Raw genomic sequence first — 24,081 nt, forward strand, 5'->3', positions numbered from 1 at the left:
AATTGGGGGAGGAGAAATTGTGCTCCTTTGAAACGCGCAAGCAATTAAACCTCCTAGAAAATGTTTATTACGCCTAAGGAAATCTAGGTGTGAAAATTAGAAGTTCCTCAATTTTGAATGAATCCATTTCATATATGAAATTCCATTCACTAACAACAACTAAACCTTAATCCCAAACTAGTTAGTATCAGCCATATGGATCATTTCTTCACCATTTAGCTCTGTTTGAGACCAATTCCATATCAATATCCAAATATTGTAAATCATTTGATATTATTTCCCTCCACATCATTTCAAATCTTCCCCTTTCCTCACTCCTTGCACCACTAACTTATCACATTTTTGTGCTGGGGCATTCGATACTCTATGTTGAACATGACAAACTATCTTAATTGACTCTCTCTCTCTCGTTTTATTCCCATAGTCTGCTACATGCACTCTTTAGTATGTGATTATTCTTAATCTTATCTATTATTGTAATACCAAACATTTATTTTTCTGCCGATCGTTTTGTAGATATGTTGTACCTTAGATGCCAACATTCACTCCCATACAATATAGCTGACCCGACCACAATTCTATAGAACTTACATTTCACTTTCACACAGTCACATAGTACAACCATCACACTCCTTCATTTCATCCATTCTATATTGATCCTAGGAGTTACATCCTCATATAATACTCCATTCTTCTTATGATAGAACCTAAATACTTGAATTAGTTGCATTTTGATATCAAAACTCCATCCAATCGAACTTATCATTCATTACTTTTATGAGAGTTAAGCTCGCAATGCATATAGGTCTAGGGTTATTAAGGCAACAGAGTACCCTACGGCGTAAGGCGAGAGGCAAAAGGCGAGACGAGATTGCGTAAGGCGAGAGGCGAGAGGCGAAAGACGAGATTCTTTTTGAAGCGAGGTGTCATAGTCTAAATTGCCCAAATTATATATATATACACACACACTTTTAACATAAAAATATCATACAAGTAGATCAATCATAATACCAAAAAAAATATAAACAGAATAATATACAAACATGCTCAAAAAATTTGAAAGGATGGGGAATTCCCTCATAAATTGGCGATTGAACTTTACATTAGAACTTCAATCAACAAACATAAGATTCACAGTAAATATTTCACTAGAAAGCTAGTCCACCAATAAATTTGCCTCCTCACACGCTTGCCCCAATAACAATTAGGACAAAATGGTATGAAAATGTTTGAATTCACGCAATATTGAAACACTACAGCAGTCTTAATTCTCAAAAATGTTTTCACATCTCAATTTCAAGGACGTGCCCCAAAAACAATGAGAACAAAATGGTATGAAAATGTTTGAATTCACACAGTATTGAAACACTGTAGCAGTCTTAATTCCCAAAAATATTTTCACATCTCAATTTCAAGGACATCATATCACAACACCCATTTAACAAAAAGTATAACACAATCACAATACCCATCTAACAAAAAATACTCAACTCAACTAAGCTTTTATCCCAAAAATTTGGGGTCGGCTATATGGATTCGCTTTATCCACTCTAAAAGATTTTGGGTTAAATTCTCAGAAATGTGTAATGCTTCTAGGTCATGTTGTACTACTCTTTTCTAAGTCAATTTAGGTCTACCAATTTTTTTCTTTCTATCCTTTAACCTAATGTGCTCTACTTGTCTAACTGGAGCCTCTGTGTGTCTATGCTTCACATGACCAAACCACCTCAATCTCCCTTCTCTCAACTTATTCTCAATTGGCACCACTCCTACCTTTTCTCTAATACTCTCATTACGGACTTTATCTAGTATAATATAGCCACTTATCCACCTTAACATTCTCATCTCTGCAACTCTTATCTTAGACACATACGACTCCTTCAGTGCCCAACACCTACTACCATATAACATGGCCGATCGTATTGCTGCACGATAAAATTTTCCTTTCAACTTATTGAGAATCTTGCGATCACATAAAACTCCCGTTGCACGTCGCCACTTCAACCATCCGACTTTAATCTTATGACTAACATTCTCCTAACATCCACCATCTACTTAAAGGACTGAGCCGAGATATTTAAAGTGATTACTTTGGGACAGTATCACTCCATCCAAACTAACTCCTTCCCTATCACCAGTTTGGCCTTCACTGAACTTGCAATGCATGTATTCTGTCTTCGTTTTACTTAACTTAAAACTCTTTGACTTTAGAGTACTTCTCCAAAACTCAAGCTTTCTATTGACTCCTTCTCGCGTTTCATCTATCAGAACAATATCATCCGCAAATATCATGCACCAAGGAATACTCTCTTGTATATGTTTCGTCAATTTATCTAAAACTAATCTAAAAAGGTAAGGGCTTATAGCTGATCCTTGGTGTAATCCAACTGAGATTGGAAAATCTCTTGTGTCCCCTCCCACTGTGCGCACAATAGTAGTTGCACCTTTATATATATCTTTCAACACGTGTATGTACCTAATAGATACCCTCTTTTGTTCTCATCTAACAGAAAATGAAACAACAAAATTAAGAAGAAACAAATCTAATAAAAAAATTAAAATGAAACAAAATTAAAAAAAAATATACAAGTGTTGCACTGTTGTAAAGACGGCTGACGACTTGATGAGAGAATAAGAGAAGAAGAAAAAAAGAAAGAAAAATGAAGAAAGAAGAGAAGAAAAAAAATTAAAAAGAAAAAAATAAAGTGCTACTTTGGCGTGACTGAGAAAAGAAGAGAGGAGGAGGAGGAGGAGGAGAGGAGAAAGAATAGAAGAAAAAGAAGAAGAAGGAGAAGAAAAAGAGGAGGAGGAGAAGGAGGAGAGAAAGAGAGAGGAAGAAATATCTTATTGTGGTCTCCAAGGCTTCGTCGGTGTAACGAAGACAAACAGTTTAGGGTTTTTTAACTTTACGATGTTTAAAAAAAATAATAAATAAAAAAAAAGGTTCCAAATTATTTTTCAAAGGCATTGCCTTCCACGCTTCTTGCCTCTCGACTTGCAACCTTAGGCGCTCACCTTAGCACATGCCCACTCGCCTGAACCAGGCGTCAACTAGCCTCGCCTGGCTCCTAACCTCGCCTTTAACAACACCGTATAGGTCAAAAGAAAACCTAGATATCCTTCAACTTACTACTAACATCTACTAATAGTACAGGCTACCAAATATAGACAGCCCCAGAACATTGATTTTTTTTTTTATCTTATTTTGATCCTTAATCATACATATTTGCATCCCTAATTATCCGCATAATTCCAAATCAAATTAAACCTAACATGAACTCTAATTCTACTTTATCAACTTAAAACTATATTTGACAAGTAACACAACAATGGAAATGAAGTTAATGTTGATAAAGAAGTAGAACACGCTACAACATCTAATTTTCGTGTTTCTATGCCAAAATGACTACATTTTCTTCCATAGAGTCTAGTTAATAAGATGAACAGCCTATTTCAACTGAAAAGTAACATGATAATTATGAAACTAATATGACGGAGAATAATCTTACCTCAATAAGAGATCTTTCATAAGAATCAAAAGACAATACAGCTCTTTGGCCCCTTTCAGTTGAAAGTATTCCCTGTTTTAGTTTAAGAAACATATAAGAATCTTCGGTTCCTTTTGTATCCTTCCCATTTGTAGGTAATTTAATTGCAAACAATGAAATTTTTAATAGAAATTAAGTACAACAGTGATTGCATACTGAGAGAAAAGGCATCACTAAGAACAATTTTTTGGTATGAATAAGAAGACTCATCAGATAAATTGATGTTGAGCCTTAATAAATTTCACACTGACAACCTAAACTAAACTTCTGCAAGCAAGCATCACATCAAAGATGAATTAAAAGAAACAGTAACACATAATTTTGACAACTGCTCTAAACACTATCTGCCTATTTGGAATTGAGTTTGCAGAGTTCAAACTACTTTTCTGAATAAAAACACAATTTTAGATGCTGTTTAAAAAAACAATTTAAAAAAAGCTATTTTGTTATTTTAGTGTTCTTATGACTAAAACTTATCAAATTTAATTTTTAATTATTTTTTAATACTCTCTATCTAGTATATTTAAAAAAAATGATTTTCTCAACAGCAATTCCAACAATAATACCAAACAGGTCCTATAATGTTCACACTTCTTTTCTCATTCAATCACTTTACAAAAGCCAAGAGCAGCTATATACAAAGGCATACAGGCGATTATATCTACCAATCACAATTAATTTCACCTATATGTGAAAAGTAATGGCTCAATTTGCTATTTCATTCCACAGTCTGCCTAATCATTCAGGTACGCATATTGGCATTTAGAGTGTTTCAGCTTTCACTTTTTATGGCTTTTATCATTTTAGTCCACAGATTTAAATAGTATTACCTAGTGCATCAAATTTGTAATGGGGAAATATCCACTAATAAAAACTTGAGACCACAAGATAGAAAATACACCATCTTTATAGATTGGCAAAAGGCCAAGACGTTGGTCAAGATCTTAGACACTCAACATAAGCACTCAAACAAGCAAGACAAAAGTTGAACCTGAAAAACATAATATTTAGATCTACACAAACTCACCCGAAGAGCTTGAGATGTCAAATCAACTATTCTTACAGAATCATCCATCAGATACTTCTTCAGAAGTTTCAAAAGCGTAATAAGTAGTTCTTCAGATATGATTGCATCCATGTTAAAATTGGTTTGAGTAGGGTTGTCATCAGCTGTGGGTTTGCAAACTTTAATGTCACTAGACTCTCCAGGTAGATGGAAAACAACACCATGTGGGTCCCCAATGCCAACCTGCAGTATAAATTGAGAAAATCAAATGTTCCAGAACAATTTTTTCCCAGAAAAACAGAAAGATGTTGAGATCAGAACATGTAAAACAACAATACCCTAGAAATGAAATCAGACATCAATGTTCTAATACTACTTGCATCATCTGAACCACACATGCGAACAACTGTCCAGACAGCCTTAACAATTTCCGGGTCAGAATGCCAAGGTATATCCTCCATATTGTCTCTTTTATTCCTTTCCCCTTCAAAATATTCGCCCATGAGCAACTTCTTGTGTAGTGCTTGGACACTGCGAGAAAATTTACCAACCCAGCCACAATTTAAAATGCAAGTTTCAACGTACATGACAAAAATAAGAACAAATTCAAGAATCAGAAATAACTTGAAGTAAATTGACTAAATTTCTGGTTTTAAAATATAATTCAAATTTCAATGTCTTCATTTCAAATAATCTAAAAGGGCTGGAAAGCCTGTTCAGAGCAAGCACCTGCATAAAAGTAACCTTGGTGGAAGGTAACATGATCTCTTCACAAACTGAAAAGGAGTAGTCACAAAGGAAAAGGTAAAATAGAGTAAGATAGGAACACAATAATATAAAGAAATAAAAAAATACCAATCATAATTCCTGTAAACCATGTACAAACTGAAGGTAGTCTACCTTCAATAAGTGGTCCCTTGGAGAATAGGCTTGGCATAACTCCTGATGGAACTCTCGCACCTCATTAAAAATATCTATCTCAGGGAAGGGTTCCAACTCCTACTAAAGCGCATTAGCAAATTAAAGGGCATAAGCTCCCAGAAGTTCAAATGAGAATAAGGAAAAACATCCATCTTTTTCTAGTAAAGGAAATTTATAAAAAAAATAAAAATTAAAAAAAAAGTCACAGAAACATACTTTGACATAATCATGGAGAGATATATCAGATTCCACAGTTAGTTGGAGAAGCAAAGACATGACCTGAGATGATGTAGTGCCAGAAAGCTCTCCAATAGTTTTAGAGGGAATGCAACATGCCACCAACTTTGAAACCAAAAACTAGACACATCACAAACGGTGAGCAGAGAATGTGATGAAAATAAGCAGCGAAAACTAAAGAGGTTATGGTGCCAAAACAAATAAATACCTGAAGCTGTTCACCTAGCACTCTAACAACTTCTTTGGAGGGGTTGCTTTTAAATGTTTTGAGCAATGCAGAAATTACTCGACAACATTGGTCTTGTAAATCATGACAATCAATGAATAGCCCTATCAAACTAAAAAGATAGCTGTGCAAATAGAGAAAAAGCCAGTTACCTAAATAGCATATTACTATAGCTGTCTAAATGAAAGGATAGAGTGAAATAAATATATAGCATATCACAGTAAGATAAAAGGGATGCAACCAAAAAAAAGAAAACATTTTTCCGTAGCATGAATGAAATGCTCAAGAAAGTTCAAGAGAAGTTCAAAAATGGAAAAAAAATCAATAGAAATGGAATGGAGCACCCACAAAGCTAGAGCCTAAAAGATCACGGAAACGAACTGAAGTATTAAATTAGCAATAAGAGAGAAAGAGAGAGAGAGAGAGAGAGAGAGGGAGAGAAGTACAAGAAACAATGTTTAAGGAGTATGATCTTTCCACAGTCATTGTCCATCATCCACTTGGGGATGTTAAAAGCTTCCAAAGAAGATGCCATAACCAAACCAAAAATATGGACACTAACTTCCTCCAATTTGAGGATATGCAACTTTTGCACCAATGCTTGGGGATTCAAATTCCTTCCACAAATCCAAAAAAAAAATGCATCTGAGAGAACACATATCCCATGCTACAATAAGTGAACAATGGTTCTAAAAATAACTATGTAAAAAATAATAAATAGAAAAACGTCAAGAAGGATAGGGTAGCAAAAAGGTAAGATAAGAAAAGAAGATGGCAGCAAGAAAATCTCCATGATTCTCTGAAAAAACAGAAGGAAAGAAAAATATAAGCCAAAAGAGATGAAAGAAAAGAAACAAACAATAGGAACACATAAGAAAGACTAGTCTCTTTATTTCAGTGGGAAGGGGGGTGGAAGGAAAAAAAACACCCCACTCCAAAAGTAGAGACATTAAGGCAGCAAGCACATAACCTCCATAGAAGAAAAATTAATATATATATATATGATAAAGCCTAAAAATAACAGTAATAGGCATATGTCTAAACTACATAACTACTTAGTAACCACACCAGGAGAATCCATAATTCCATATGGTTATTTTTTAAGAAATAAAGGGCATCCCTCTTGCACAGTAGTACTTCCCATTCAGGGAAGGATCATCTAGTATGCAGCCTTCCCAGACACTGTTTCCACAACTTGAATCCATGACCATTCTCTACTAAAAACATATAGATGATAACTAGATAGGAATCCAAAAACCATCCCAATGTTACCACAGCACTAATTATCCCTTTTTAGCAAAACACCTCTATTATTCCTCACCAGAATGCAGTTTGCTCCTCTCATTAAAAATAATAATAAATAAATAAATAAAAATCATTCAACCACCCACTAAACAGGATTATGCAATATCCAAAAGGAAAAAGAACTATACTGTTTGACAGAATATTCAGTTCTTTCCTATGTGTAATTTGAGGTATTTTTCATATATTCAAAGGTGTTAATACACAGATATATATATATATATATGTATGCATACAATCATCTCCTATTCTAAATGGATTAAAATTCTACTTCTACATAAATTAGGACTCCTTTACAAGGATATCCTATAGGAGTCAGTCTCCTAATTGAATAAGACTTCTATAACACTCCCCCTCAAATTGGAGCATAGATGTTAATCATGCCTAACTTGTTACAAATGTAGCCAACTTGAGCTCCGTTTAGACCTTTTATAAACATATCTCCTAATTGCTCTCCAGTTTTGATGTGTTGTGTTGAGATGATCCCTTGTTGAAGTTTTTTTCGAATAAAATGACAATCAATTTCAATATGCTTGGTCCGTTCATGGAACACAGAATTAGAAGCAATGTAGAGAGCAACTTGATTATCACACCATAGTTGCACAGGCAAAGAGGTTTTAAGACCAATCTCATCTAATAATTGAAGTACCCACAATATTTCACACACTTATTGTGCCATAGCTCTGTATTTTGATTCAGCACTAGATCGAGAGACTACACTCTGTTTCTTACTTTTCCATGACACCAAATTACCTCCAACAAAGACACAGTATCAGGTAGTTGATCTTCTATCAGCCTTAGAACTCGCTCAGTCTGCATCTGAAAAACATTCAATATTCAAATGCCCAAAATTACTATATAATAAACCTCACCCTGAAGCTCCCTTCAAATAACACAAAATTTGTTCCAAAGCTTCCAAATGAGTAACAGTTGAGAAAGACATAAACTGACTTACCACACTGACTGAGTATGCAATATCAGGACGAGTTATTGTAAGATAATTCAATTTACCTACCAACCTCCTACATTTTTCTGGATCTTCAAATAGATCTTCAAATAGCTTACAATCCTCTGCTCCAAGTTATAAATTTGGGGTCATTGGTGTTGCAAGGCTTAGCGCCTAATTTCCCAGTTTCTGTCAGCAGATCAAGAACAAACTTCCACTGAGACAAGAAGATACCTTTCTTACTTCTCATAACTTCAATACCCATGAAATACTAGAGTGGGCCTAAGTCTTTTGTTTGAAACAGGGTCTGAAGAAAGTGTTTAAGGGATGAAATACCTGCAAAGTCACTCCCAGTGATAACAATATCATCAACATACACTACTAGTAAAATTAGGCCAGCCTTAGATTGCATATAAAACACTGAATAATCACATTTACTCTTTTGCATACCAAAATCCTATACCACTTCACTGAATCTCCCAAACCATGTCTGAGAACTTTGTTTCAAGCCACAAAGAGACTTTTGAAGTCTGCAAACTTTACCCAACTCCCATTGAGCAACAAACCTTTGTGGTTACTCCATATATACCTTCTCCTGAAGATCACCATGAAGGAAGACATTCTTTATATCTAATTGGTGCAAAGGCCAATCATATGTAGTTGCTAGAGAGACGAATAATCGAACTGAAGTTAATTTAACTACAGGAGAAAAAGAATCAGAGTAATCCTCTCCATATGTTTGAGCATATCCTTTGGCTACAAGACGTGCTTTTAATTTAGCTACAGAACCATCAGGATTCGTCTTCACTGAAAAGACCCATTTGCATCCAATAGCCTTCTTACAGTGGGCAAAGGCACCAGTTCTCATGTATCATTTGTATCTAAAGCCTCCATTCCTCTTTCATAGCGGCACACCAATCAGTATGAGATAATGCCTCAATGACTGTTTTTGGGATTTTTATAAAATCTAAAGAGATAACAAAACATCGAGAAGAAGAAGACAAATGATTATAAGAAATAAAAGAAGAAATAGGGTAAATACACGCACGTTTACCTTTGCGAAGAGCGATGAGAAGATCTAAAGTAGGATCATAGTCAATAGTAGTAAAAGGATCTTCCGACAATGAAGATATTGGAGGATCTAAGTCTAGAGTCAGCAATCTCCTTGAATAAACATGAATAACAGGAGGTTTGACTGAGGCTGGGAAAGGGACAGAAGGAGCAGGGGGAGGAGGAGGAGGAAGTTTTTGTTTAACAGTGTAAACTAAAAGGTCATCATCCTCCCCCTAATACTCATACATAGATGTTTGAGGAAATAATGGACCAGATTCAAAAAATGTAACATCAGCAAAAACAATGCAACAATTAAGAGTTGGAGAAAAACATCTGTATCCTTTTTGGAGCTGCGAGTATCCAAGGAAAACACATTTAAAAGACTTTGGATCCAATTTAGAAACCTATGGACGAACATCTCGCACAGAACAAAAGCAACAAAAAATCCAGGGTTCAACAGGAAACAATGATTTAGATGGAAATAAAATAATATAAGGAATGTCCCCATCAAGGACAAAAGATGGCATGTGATTGATCAAAAAACATGCTGTAGAAACTACATCAGCCCAAAAATGTTTAGGTACCTTCATTTGGAAAAAAAAAAAAAAAAAGTGCCCTAGCTACCTCAAGAAGATGCCGATTTTTTCTTTTAGCAACATTATTTTGAGATGGTATATCAACACAGGAAGACTCGTAAAGAATACTATTTTGAATCATATTGGTCTGAAAGTGCTCAGAAAAATATTCTTTAGCATTATCACTTCTTAGCATACGTACAGAAGTATTAAACCGTGTTTTAATTTCAACACAAAAAGCATTAAAGATAGAAAATAATTTAGAACGATTCTTTATTAAATATAACCATGTAACACGAGAGTAATCATCCAAAAAAGTAACAAAATATCTAAATCCAAGTTTAGAAGTAATAAAACACGAACCCCAAATATTAGAATGAACTAATTCAAAAGGGGACGAAGCCCGTTTACTAACTCTAGACATAGAAGGTAAACGATGATACTTAGCAAACTGACATGACTCACATTCTAGTACTGACAAAGACTGAAACTGAAGACATAATTTCTTCAAGGTAGATAAGGAAGGATGGCCCAATCTACAATGAACTTCAAGAGAAGTTAAGGTATTGGAGCAAGTAATAGATCGCGGTTCACATTTATCAAGGATGTAGAGACCACCTGACTCATGCCCTTTACCAATAATCTTCTTCGTCGTAAGATCTTGAAACAAACAATGGTCAGGAAAAAAGGAAATAAAACAATTTAAGTTTCGAGTAAATTTACTAACAGAGAGTAAATTAAAAGAGAAGTTAGGTAGATATAAGATAGATGATAAAGATATGAATGTGGTTGGATTCATAGTTACAGAACCAATGACACACGAAGTAGATCCATCAGCTAAAGTAACTGTGGAAGCAAAAAAAGACTGAAAATCAGATAAAAAACCAGAATTACCTGTCATATGATCTGTAGCACCATAATCAATGAACTATTTGGACGAGGAAGACACAAGACATGTAGTGGATTTATCTGAATCAGTAATAGTAGTGATTAAGGAATTGGTAGGCTTTAGAGATTCCTGATACTGGGAGAACTGTGCAAATTCTTCTGCAGACACTGAGATAGTTTTCTTAGAAGAGGAAGACACTGTAGAATTTTCTGTTATCATATTTGCTACCTGGGATGGCTGATTTTTCCTCTGAAGTTTCAAACAGTTACGTTTTGTGTGTCAAAGCCCATGGCAATAATAACAAATGACTCCTCCCTAGTCCTGATTAGGACTAGCCTCCACATTACGCTGATTATTTCTGTTGTTAGTAATCCCTCCTCTATTTCCCTGTTGTGCACTTATATTTCGACTAATAAGAGCACCATTAGTAGGTTGTGAAAGATAAGTGCTTTCTGTACGAAGGACACCTATAAAAGTATCACGAAGAGAGGAAATCTCAGAACCAGAGAGATTCTAAGATTTAACAATTTCATATTCTAAAAGTAAACCAGCAAGAAAACTCATAACAGCCATTTGCTCACATTGAGCTTGTTGCATCTTTACATCAAGACTGAATGGTAACAGAGCATTAAGTTCTTCATAAATACGTTTAAATTCCATAAAATGTGTTATAAGAGTCTTGTCTTGTTTTTCAGGTCGATAAAATGCTTTGCAAACATCATATATGTGAGAAATATTGCCTTTGCCAGAGTATAAAAATTCTAAATCCTCCATCAATTTTTTAACATACTCACAATGATTAATAAGGCTCATTACCTCATTGTGAATCGAATTCCCAAGCTGTAAGAACAAACGAGCATCTTCTCTTAACCAAGCTTGCCTAGTATCATCATCCGATGGATCTTTTGTGACATGATCATCTTTATCAATGCTCCTCAAATAAATCCAAATAGTTTTGCTCCACTCTAGGTAATTCAGCCATTAAAGTTTATTTTCAGTGATTTTAGTCATCACCGGGACTACATCAGTAATTATAGACTTGGTCTCACCCTCAGCCATTGCACCTTAACTGTCTACAGTCCACAAATATCCCAAATATTAACAGATCCAGTGAAACTCAGCCTAAGTAATTTGCGCTTAGCCGGTCCCAAGCCCGGATAAAGGAGGAAGGTTGCGGTAGGTGACAACCAGCGTAAAAATTTCGTCACACACTATGATATGGATTCAAATGATATAAACGTTGGGGCGTCCTCTACTAACGACTCGCTACATCGGAGCTCGAGTGTAGTGAGAAATATGCAAGGGTGTAGGGCGTTCACCGAAAGCGACGCGCCATGCCGGCGCCTGGGTGTGGTGTTAAGTGAGCAAGGGTTCCCACATCATGGACGGGTGTGGGTAAAGAAGTTAGTCCATAGGACAAATAGTAAAATAAATAGTGAACAGAATACAAGATAGACATAGAAAACAATAGAAGATATCATAGAAGGAGACGAATTAGGAAGGAGCAGGATAGGAGGAGGATCAGGGTTGGTACTTGGAATGTTGGATCACTTATAGGAAAATTAATGGAGCTTGTGGATACCTTGGAAAGGAGAAGGGTGAATATTGCTTGCATTCAGGAGACTAAATGGGTAGGAGAGAAAAGTAAGGAAGTGGGTAATTCAGGGTACAAACTGTGGTTTACCGGAAAGGAGAGAAACAAGAACGGAGTGGGCATAATCATAGATAGGACATTGAAAGACGCAGTAATAGCTGTGAAAAGAGTAGGAGATAGAATTATACTAGTAAAGCTAGTACTAGAAGGAGAAACAATAAATATAGTTAGTGCTTATGCCCCACAAATAGGACTAGACAGTGAGAGTAAATAAAGGTTTTGGAAAGATATGGATGATTTAATGCAAAGCATACCGAATGAAGAGAATGTGTTCATTGGTGGAGATTTGAATGGACATGTAAGAAGTGATAGACAAGGTTATGAAAATGTTCCTGGAGGTTTTGGTTTTGACAGTCGAAATGAGGAGGAAAAAAGCATCCTGGATTTTGTTATGGCATACGACCTAATACTAACAAATACCTACTTTTATAAAAGAAAGTCACATTTAGTGACTTTCAAAAGTGGGCAACATAGAAGCCAAATCGACTTCCTCTTAATCAGTAAGACAAATAGAGCTCTATGCAAAGATTGCAAGGTCATTCCAGGAGAGGCTTTAACAAGTCAACATTGGTTGGTGGCCTTGGATATCAAGTTTAGGAATAATTCAAGTAAGGCCAGAAGAAATAATGTAGCTCGAACAAAGTGGTGGGAGTTCAAAGGAATAAAGCAAGTGAAGTTCAAAAATGAGCTTCTCGAGTTTGAAGTATGGAAGCTGGATATGGAGGCCAATGATATGTGGATACAGATGGCATCAAAGATTAAAGAAGTAGCTAGAAAAGTACTTGGAGAGTCTAAAGGACATGGACCACCCTCAAAAGAGAGATGATGGTGGAATGAGGAAGTACAAAAGGCAGTGAAGAGAAAAAGGGAATGGTATAAGAAATTACCTAAATGTAATAAAAATGAGGTATATGAACAGTACAAGATAGCAAAGAAAGAGGCAAAAAAGGCAGTTATTCAAGCAAGAGCACAGGCTTTGGAAAAGTTATATGAGAAACTTGGAACTAAAGAAGGGGAGAAAGATATTTATAGATTAGCAAGGAGGAGAGAAAGGAAACGTCAAGATCTCAATCAAGTTAGGTGCATTAAGGATAAAGAAGGAAAAGTGTTGGTGAAAGATGAGGACATTAAAGAAAGATGAAGAAATTATTTTAATGATCTCTTTAATAATAGTCAAAATGATAATAGCGTGAATATAGATTATAGAACAATAGAAAAAAATGTGAATTATACTAGAAGGATTACATCTTTAGAAGTAAAGGAAGCACTTAAGAGAATGAAAGTGGGTAAAGCCTGTGGACCCGATAAAATACCAATTGAAGTGTGCAAGTATTTAGGAGATATGGGAGTGGCATGGTTAACTAAATTATTTAATAAGATTCTAAACTCAAAGAAAATGCCTGATGAATGGAGGAACAGTATTTTAGTATCTATTTTTAAAAATAAGGGAGACATACAGAGTTGCTCAAACTATAGGGGAATTAAACTCATGAGCCATACTATGAAGTTGTGGAAGAGAGTTGTGGAGCATCGACTACGTCATGATACTTCTATCTCTCTCAATCAATTTGGTTTCATGCCCGGTCGTTTAACTATGAAAGCGATCTTTCTCATTAGAAGCTTGATGGAGAAATATAGAGATGTGAAGAAAGATCTACACATGGTTTTTATTGATTTGGAGAAGGCTTATGATAGTGTTCCAAGAGAGGTCTTATGGAATGTGTTAGAACAAAAGAGGGTATCTATTAGCTACATACAAGTATTGAAAGATATGTATGAAGGAGCAACTACTATTGTGCGCACAGTGGGAGGGGACACAAGAGATTTTCTTATCTCAATTGGATTACACCAAGGATCAGCCATAAGCCCTTATCTTTTTACATTAGTTTTAGATGAACTGATGAAACATATATAAGAGAGTATTCCTTGGTGCATGATGTTTGCGGATGATATTGTTCTGATAGATGAGACACGAGAAGGAGTCAATAGAAAGCTAGAACTTTGGAGAAGTACTCTAGAGTCAAAGGGTTTTAAGTTAAGTAGAACGAAGACAGAATACATGCATTGCAAGTTCAGTGAAGGCCAAACTGATGATAGGGAAGGAGTTAGTTTGAATGGAGTGGTACTGTCCCAAAGTAATCACTTTAAATATCTAGGCTCAGTCCTTCAAGTAAATGGGAGATGTAAGGAGGACGTTAGTCATAGAATTAAAGCCGGATGGTTGAAGTGGAGACGTGCCACGGGAGTTTTATGTGATCGTAAGATTCCCAATAAATTGAAAGAAAAATTTTACCGTGCAGCCATCCGACCGGCTATGTTATATGGTAGTGAGTGTTAGGCACTAAAAGAGTCGTATGCATCTAAGATAAGAGTTGCAGAGATGAGAATGTTAAGGTGGATGAGTGGCCATACTAGACTAGATAAAGTCCATAATGAGAGTATTAAAGAACAGGTAGGAGTGGTGCCAATTGAAAATAAGTTGAGAGAAAGTAGATTGAGGTAGTTTGGTCATGTGAAGCGTAGACATACGGAGGCTCCAGTTAGACAAGTAAAGCACATTAGGTTAGAGGATAGAAAGAAAAAAAGGGGTAGACCTAAATTGACTTGGAGTTAAGCAGTACAACATGACCTAGAAGCATTACACATTTATAAGGATTTAACACAAAATCGTTCAGAGTGGAGAAAGCGAATCCATATAGCCGACCCCAAATTTTTGGGATAAAGGCTTAGTTGAGTTGAGTTGAGTTGAGTTGAGTTTATTAACAGATCCAGTGACACGAGAGAGAATCTTCACACACTGTCGAGAACAAAGCTTCAAAACCAAACTCGGCCTACAGGGATGAAATCACCACGTCAGGGAGACGCCAAGGAAGGAGGTCCAGCCGTCTAACATTGCCGGAAAATACCACACGCAAGGACACGCGCTGGCGCGTGGAGGCCACTCTCTCCAAGTCTGATCACCGGATTTTCAGGGATGGATGATCGGCACCTAGGTCTCCTTCTGAGACTAGCTGTGAGGTACCGTGATAGCCCTAGGGAGTCCTCCTAGGTCAAAGTTTGTCGATGGAAAAGAAACAGGGGAACAGGAGGAAATTCTCAAGAAGAGGGCTTCGGAACAGGGACCTGTGGCTCTGATACCATGTAATTTGATGTATTTTTCATATATTCAAAAGTGTTAATACACAGATATATGTGTGTACACAATCATCTCCTATTCTAAATAGATTAAAATTCTACATCTACATAAATTAGGACTCCTTTACAAGGTTATCCTATAGAAGTCAGTCTCCTAATTGAATAAGACTTCTATAACACTATGTTTCTAAAATTGATCCAAAACCAACACAAAACTGAAAAAGTTCTTTGCCACCAAAATGATACCATGTTTAACTTTACCCAAGCATTTTGCATACTGTTTTCACAATATAATCAATAAATATTAGTATATGCTCTTCCAATAACACCATTTTATTTACTAATCCGACAGAACTCTGATGGTAACATACTTGGAAGTACTAGAAACAGCAGCTCTGTGCCCAAGAATATCTATAAGCACCTCAATTCCAGCCAACTTATGACGTCTATGCCTGTGATGAACTGCTCCGGCTATTTTATAATGCATTTCTACTATAAACTGCATGATTTTCAGAAACGCAAAAGTAACCGAATTAGAGGATATTGAAGCAATCTTGGACTACAAAAAATTTGCATATAAAATCACAAATCACCATGAAAACTCTATCTGGCCGAAAAATGTTAATATTGTCAAGAACAGCTACACTTGTAGGATAATCCTCCCTACATCAAATAAGAAACATCTTCATGTTCACAAAAATGATCCAGAAACTAGCACAGAATAAATCAAATTACAATATAAAGGTAATACACATTTCCAAAAATCCATCCACAACTGTTTGAACTGCACGTGCTACTGTTTCTCTAGAAAAGAAAGGGCCTGCAGGATCAGATGCACAAGAAACAAGAGACAAGATGTGGCTCACAATTGATACCTACATATACATAGAGATTTTAAAAGATTATGTTTAGAATCCAATGCAAAAAAATAGTCAATTCAGAGAAGCAAGAAGAAATGAAAAATAACTATTCGTACAAAAGTTAAGAATAAAACCAGCACAAACAAAAATGTTTCACAAATTAAACTAAAGCAGGTGAAATGCAAGAGACAAGTGGACAAATATATATTTTTGCCCAAATATCTGTTCATTAATGGCGTGTTCATATCAGATAAAAATATACCTCAGACGTTGCCCAACATGCAAGCATTATTCCTTGAAAATATGACAGGTTTAGACTAAATCTGGTTAACTTGCTTAAAAGTTGTAATTTTCTTGGAAACAAATGTAATAATAAGAAAGTGTACTTTATATATATATAGTAGAAATCTTGAATCAAATTTCATTTAATTTAATTGAGTATATATAGGTATTTATATGCAGAGTTGTTCTACACTAATTAGGAGACCTAACTGAATAGGAATCCTTATATGACTAGGTAAACTTATTATACAGGACTCCACAAGATTAACATTCATATCACTCTCTCTCAAGTTAGAGCATAGATGTTAATCATGCCCAACTTGCTACAAATATAGTCACCCCGAGCGCCATTCAGAGCCTTTATAAAAATATATCCTAACTGCCCTTTAGTTTTGACATGACCTTTTGAGATGATCTTCTTTTAGATTTTTTTCACAAAAAAAATGACAATCAATTTCAATACGTTTAATCCACTCATGAAACACAGTATTTGATGCAATACAGAGTGCAGCTTGATTATGACACCATATTTGTCCAGGTAGAGAAGTCTTAAGGCCAATTTCATCTAATAACTAAAGTATCCATATTATCTCACATATTGATTGAGCTATAGATCTATACTCTAATTCAGCACTCCATCGAGAAACTATGCTTTGCTCCTTACTTCTTCAAGACACCAAATTACCTCCAACAAAGACATAATACCCGGTAGTTGACCTTCTGTCAGCCTTAGACCCTGCACAGTATGCATCTAAAAAACACTCAACATCCAAACACCCTTGATTACTATATAATAAACATACTTCTAAAGCTCCCTTTAAATAACGCAAGATTTGTCCCAATGCTTCCCAATGAGCAACAGTTGGGAAAGACTAGGGATGGCAATGGGTAGAGTTTTTACAGGTACCCGATCCGACCGAACCCTAATAGGACAGGTTTGGATATTATATAATCATGTTCGGGAAGAGTTCGGGTTTGAAAAATAATACCCGTTACGGATTCGGATTTTACATTTTGGATATCCGTTATCGGAACCCGTTTACATAAATACTTAATTACATATAATATATATATATATATTTTTTTTATAATAATATTTATATATTTTTATATATTTTACTTTATATAAAATGGAATTTAAATATTTTATGAATTTATTAAATTTTTAAAATATAAATTATTAATTAAATAATTTTTATACAAAATATTAATTAAAATATACAAAATTAAACAGGTTCGAGTTTTTTCGGGTAATAATAATCGAGTTTGGGATGTGTTCGAGTAGTTGAAAATAAATTTTAAAAAAGGTTTGAAACGGATTCGGGTTTTGATAATATTAATCGAGTTCGGGTAGGGTTATTTTCACGAGAACCCTACCTGTTGCCATCCGTAAGAAAGACATAAACTGACTCACTATACTAACTGAATATGCAATATCAGGACGAGTTACTCTAAGGTAGTTTAATTACCTACCAACCTTTTATATTTTTCTAGGTCTTCAAATAACTTATCATCCTCTGCTACAAGTTGCAAATTTGGGATCATTGGTGCACTGCAAGGCCTAGCACCTAATTTCCCCGTTTCTACCAAAAGGTCAAGAATATACTTCCGCTGAGATAGGAAGATACCTTTATTACTCCTCACAACTTCAACACCCAAGAAATACTTTAGTTGGGCCAAGTCTTTTGTCTAAAACTAAATTTAAAGGAAGGCTTTAAGAGATGAAATATCTATAGAGTCACTTTCAGTGATGACAAATATCATGCATATATACTACCAGCAAAATTAGGCCAGTTTTAAATTGTCTATATAATACTGAATGATCGCATTTACTCTTTTACATGCCAAACTCCTATATTGCTTCACTAAATGTCTAAAACCAAGCCTGAGAGCTTTGTTTCAAGCCATAAAAAGACTTTCGAAGTCTACAAACTTTACCCAACTCCTCCTGAGCAACAAACCCTGATGGTTGCTCCATATACACCTCCTCCTGAAAATCACCATAAAGGAGCGCATTCTTGATGTCTAACTGCTACAAAGGCCAATCATATGTAGCTGCTAAAGAGATAAACAACCAAATAGAAGTCAATTTAGCTACAAAAGAAAAAGTGTCAGAGTATCAACCCCATATGTTTGAGCATATCCTTTGGCTACAAGGCGGGCTCTTAATCTAGCAACAGAACCATCAGGATTGACTTTCGCTATAAACACCCACTTGCAACTAATAGCTTTCTTCCCAATGGGCAAAGGCACCAATTCCCTTATACCATTGTATCTAAAGCCTCCATTTCTTCTTTCATAGCAGGACACCAACCAAGGCGAGCTAATGCCTCAACAATAGCTTTCGGAATAGATATAGAGTCTAAATAGCTAACAAAATATTGAGGAGAAGAAGACAAATAATCATAAGAAACAAAACAACAAATAGGATAAGTGCATGTACGTTTACCTTTACGAAGTGCAATAGGAAGATTTAAGTTAGATTCAGGAATAGGATCAGTGGTGGGAACAGGATCTTCAGACGAAGAAGCCAGTGGAGGATCTGAGTCAGTGTTCTCCACTCTCTTGGAATAAACATGAACAACTAGAGGTCAAACTATTGCTCGTGGAGGAGGAGTATGAGATTGGGGAGACTGAAGGGAGCTGGACATTAGTTGAAAGGTGTATATTAAGAGCTCATCACCCTCCCCGTGACTTCCATACGCAGAGGTTTGTGAAAAAAATGAGTAGACTCGAAAAACGTAACATCTGCAGACACAACATAACGATTAAGAGTTGGATAAAGACACCTATACCCTTTTTGGAACCGAGAGTAACCAAGAAAGACAAATTTAAGAGATTGTGGATCTAATTTGGTAACCTATAAATGAACATCTCGCACAAAACAAGTACAACAAAAAAATATGAAGTTCAATAGAAAACAAAGATTTAGAGAAAAATAAAATAGTATAAGGAATATCTCTTTCAAGAATAAAAGATGGCATACGATTGATCAAAAAACATGCAATAGAAACTGCATCAGCCCAAAATTATTTAGAGACTTTCATTTCGAAAAAAAGAGCTCAAGCTGTCTCAAGAAGATGTCGATTTTTTCTTTAAGCCACACCATTTTGGGATGGCGTATCAACACAAGAGGATTGATGGAGAATGTCATTTTGTGCCATATAAGATTGGCAACTTCTTGAAATATACTCTCACTCCCTAACATACATACAGAAAAATTAAACTGTGTTTGAATTTTAGTACAGAAAGCACAGAAGATAGAAAATAATTTGAAACGATTCTTTATTAAATATAACCAAGTAACACGAGAGTAATCATCAATAAAAATAACAAAATACCTAAATTCAGCTTTGGAAGTAATAAAATAAGGACCCAAAACATCATAATGAACTAACTCAAAAAGGGACAAAGCCCATTTATTGACTCTAAGAATAGAAAGTAAACGATAGTGTTTAGTAAACTGACATGACTCACACTCTAGGACTGACACAGATTGAAATTGACGACATAACTTCTTCAAGGTAGCCAAGAAGGGATGACCCAGACGACAATGAACTTCGAGAGGAGTTAAGACACTGGAGAAAACAAGAGTCTGCGGTACATATTTATCTAGGATGTAGAGACCTCTAGACTCTTATCATCTACCAATAATCTGCTTCATCATAAAATCCTGAACAAACAATAATCAACTCAACTCAACTCAACTAAGACTTTATCTCAAAAATTTGGGGACGGCTATATGGATTCGCTTTCTCCACTCTAAACGATTTTGGGTTAAATCCTCAGAAATGTGTAATGCTTCTAGGTCATGTTGTACTAGTCTCCTCCAAGTCAATTTAAGTCTACCCCTTTTTTTCTTTTTATCCTCTAACTTAATGTACTCTACTTGTCTAATTGGAGCCTCCGTATGTCTACGCTTGACATGACCAAACCACCTTAATCTCCCTTCTCTCAACTTATCCTCAATTGGCACCACTCCTACCTTTTCTCTAATACTCTCATTGCGGACTTTATCTAGTCTAGTATGATCACTCATCCACCTTAACATTCTCATCTCCGCAACTCTTATCTTAGACGCATACGACTCCTTCAATGCCCAACACTCACTACCATATAACATATCCGGTCGCATGACTGTATGGTAAAATTTTCCTTTCAACTTATTGGGAATCGTGCGATCACATAAAACTCCCGTGGCACGTCTCCACTTCAACCATCCGGCTTTAATCCTATGACTAACATCCTCCTTACATCTCCCATCTACTTAAAGGACTTAGCCGAGATATTTAAAGTGATTACTTTGAGACAGTACCACTCCATCCAAACTAACTGATTCCCTATCACCAGTTTGGCATTCACTGAACTTACAATGCATGTATTCTGTCTTCGTTCTACTTAACTTAAAGCCCTTTGACTCTAGAGTACTTCTCCAAAGCTCTAACTTTCTATTGACTCCTTCTCGCGTCTCATCTATCAGAACAATATAATCCACAAACATCATGCACCAAGAAATACTCTCTTGTATATGTTTCGTCAATTCATCTAAAACTAATGTAAAAAGGTAAGGGCTTATCGCTGATCCTTGGTGTAATCCAATTGGGATCAGAAAATCTCTTGTGTCCCCTCCCATTGTGCGCACAATAGTAGTTGCTCCTTCATACATATCTTTCAACACTTGTATGTAACTAATAGATATCCTCTTTTGTTCTAACACACTCCATAAGACATCTCTTGGAACACTATCATAAGCCTTCTCCAAATCAATAAAAACCATGTGTAGATCTTTCTTCACATCTCTATATTTCTCCATCAAGCTTCTAATGAGAAAGATCTCTTCCATGGTTGAACGACCAGGCATGAAGCCAAATTGATTGAGAGAGATAGAAGTATCATGACGTAGTCGATACTCCACAACTCTCTCCCACAACTTCATAGTATGCTCATGAGTTTAATTCCCCTATAGTTTGAGTAATTCTGTACGTCTCCCTTATTTTTAAAAATAGGTACTAAAATACTCCTCCATTCATCAGGCATTTTCTTTGAGTTTAGAATCTTATTAAATAATTTATTTAACCATGTCACTCCCATATCTTCCAAACACTTCCACACTTCAATTGGTATTCCATCGGGTCCACTAGCTTTACCCACTTTCATTCCCTTAAGTGCTTCCTTTACTTCTAAACAGAGACATGCAAAAAAACTCATAACAGCTATTCGCTCCTATTGAGCCTGCTGAACTTTCACCTCAACATTAAAAAGCAACAAAACATTAAACTCTTCATATACCTTCTTAAACTCTATAAAATAAATCATGAGAGACCTATTCTCTTTCTCAGCATGGTAGAATGCTTTGCACACATCATAAATACGGGAAATATTCCCTTTACCAGAATACAGAAAATTTAAGTAATCCATCAATTCCTTAACGAAATCGTAGTGATTAACTAAACTGATTATCTCACTATGAATCAAATTCCAAAGTTGCAAAAACAATCAAGCATCCTCTCTGAGCCAAGCTTGCCTTGTATCATCGGTAGGAGGATCATTAGTAAAGTGATTATCATTATCAATGCTTCACAAATAGACGCTAACAGTCTTACACCATTCTAGATAATTTGAACCATTAAGTTTGTGTTATGTAATTTTAGCCATTACCAGAATCACATCAGAAATAATGGCCTTAGTGTCTGCCATTGGATGAAATAAATTAAATTTTGTCAAAAAAAAAAAATAGCACAACCAAATATACCCAACTAACCAATAACACAAGTATCACTACCCAATCTTTGCTCAAGGTAAATGAGCACTTAAATAATAAAGAAAAGCTTGGAAACAGAACCTGGAGTTGTCCAAACAAACACTGCCCCAAAGTAATTCTTGGAAACAGACCTTGGAGCACCTAAAAATGACCCAAATCAAGCAACAAAGCCTCTAAATAAACTAAGGGCAAAAAGGCAACGCCGGAAGAAGGAGCCAAAGTCCCAAACGACGGCGGACACGTTGTCACTCACCAGCGCATGGAGTAGCGGCAAAACTTAGGATCTACACGTGGTCATCAAACTTGGAGGGTGGAGTTGCCAGTGGCTTCTCGTCCTTCCTGGGTTGGCAGTGTGATTTGGAAGTCACCCTAACATGGTGACCCAATACCAAAGTAGTGACAAGTGAGAAATGAAACTCTCAAAGTTCTATTGGAACAAAGAACTATTCTATAACTTCAATTTTTTTTTTAATCTACAAGGCTCTGATACCATGTAGAAATCTTGAATCAAATTTCATTTAATTTAACTGAGTACACACAGATATTTTTGGTACAGAGTTGTTCTACACTAATTAGGAGACCTAACTCAATAGGAATCCTCATATGACTAGGTAAACTTATTATACAAGACTCTACAAGATTAACGTTCATAACATATATATATATATATATACTTTTTTATTCTTCTAATACATTTGTTGTTCTTTCTTAATACTTAACTTCTTCTAACAATGAAAAACTGCAAAGGCAACCAAAAAAAAAATTGCGTTAATATAACAAGTAACTTTAAAATGAAGCCAGAACTTCTAAAATACTAGTAAAAATGTGTCAAACACACATTAACAAATGTTTTAATGCAAACAAATATGGTGGGGGTCATCGTGACAATAGTGCCAATGAGACAATCAGTTTTGGACCTTCATTCTGAATTGAGCATTTACTTCTGTGGTAAAACTCTGCTTTTTTTAAATCAAGCCAAATAAGTTCCCACTAGAATTATGCAATACGGACCCATGTGTACAACACTAACTATCAACGGCCGTGCTTAGCTTCCCATTACATGAGCATTTTTATAGCAATCAAAACAAAAATTGCTAGTTATGCATGACCAACTGCACAAGAAATTACTTGTAGTCCACAAAGAGAGGAGAATAAGAAACTCATTGAAACCCAAAAGTATGATGCCTTCCACAACAATTGGAAGCCTTGTCCTTGAAATATAAAGAACAAAGTCACAAACCATGTGTTTCTTTATGAGCTTGTCCCTTTCATTCTCAGATATCTCAGACAAATGTAGGATCAAACTTTGAAGCACCAAAGCTCCCTTGTCTGAACCAGGCCTCTTGCTACAGTGCAATGCAATACAAACTGAAAATATTTGCGCAAAGTGATTTTTAACTAAAACTGTCAAAGGTTGACCAGCAATCTGCATACAAACAAATATGTCAGCCATTACATCATTAACATGACTCAATTACCAACTAACAAATTGAAGTACCATATTTCATTTGTTCCTACCCTAGCCACCCAATTCAGGTTGGACTTGTCCTCATGCAAAACTAAAGCTGGGAGAAGCCAATGGCAACAGTATTGCATGAAATAACTAGGTTCAGCATCTGGTACAAAAAGTTGCCTTATCTGGAGAAAAAAAAAAAAAGGAATATTATCAAATGGAGAGCTAAAATA

The 24,081-nt window shown here is 35.7% G+C and overlaps 1 protein-coding gene across 2 annotated transcripts in view; it reads right to left on the reverse strand.

Annotated features, from left to right (window-relative positions):
* The window catches only part of LOC110657098 (serine/threonine-protein kinase ATM), a 72,050-nt gene that overhangs the window by 31,982 nt on the left and 15,987 nt on the right, over positions 1 to 24,081 (reverse strand). The window contains exons 30-41 of one of the 2 annotated variants that reach the window (XM_058132512.1): positions 23,914 to 24,033; positions 23,636 to 23,821; positions 16,246 to 16,367; positions 16,086 to 16,155; positions 15,864 to 15,991; positions 5,921 to 6,062; positions 5,692 to 5,817; positions 5,455 to 5,553; positions 5,284 to 5,330; positions 4,893 to 5,085; positions 4,576 to 4,797; positions 3,510 to 3,581 (exon numbers count right to left, since the gene is read on the reverse strand). In XM_058132512.1, coding sequence (XP_057988495.1) covers positions 3,510 to 3,581; positions 4,576 to 4,797; positions 4,893 to 5,085; positions 5,284 to 5,330; positions 5,455 to 5,553; positions 5,692 to 5,817; positions 5,921 to 6,062; positions 15,864 to 15,991; positions 16,086 to 16,155; positions 16,246 to 16,367; positions 23,636 to 23,821; positions 23,914 to 24,033 — 1,527 coding nt within the window. Of the gene's footprint in view, positions 1 to 3,509; positions 3,582 to 4,575; positions 4,798 to 4,892; positions 5,086 to 5,283; positions 5,331 to 5,454; positions 5,554 to 5,691; positions 5,833 to 5,920; positions 6,063 to 15,863; positions 15,992 to 16,085; positions 16,156 to 16,245; positions 16,368 to 23,635; positions 23,822 to 23,913; positions 24,034 to 24,081 lie in introns of both variants that reach the window. The other variant, XM_021814163.2, reaches the window with a different exon arrangement.

Source organism: Hevea brasiliensis, chromosome 13, assembly GCF_030052815.1.
Source record: "Hevea brasiliensis isolate MT/VB/25A 57/8 chromosome 13, ASM3005281v1, whole genome shotgun sequence".
NCBI classification, from domain to species: Eukaryota; Viridiplantae; Streptophyta; class Magnoliopsida; order Malpighiales; family Euphorbiaceae; genus Hevea; species Hevea brasiliensis.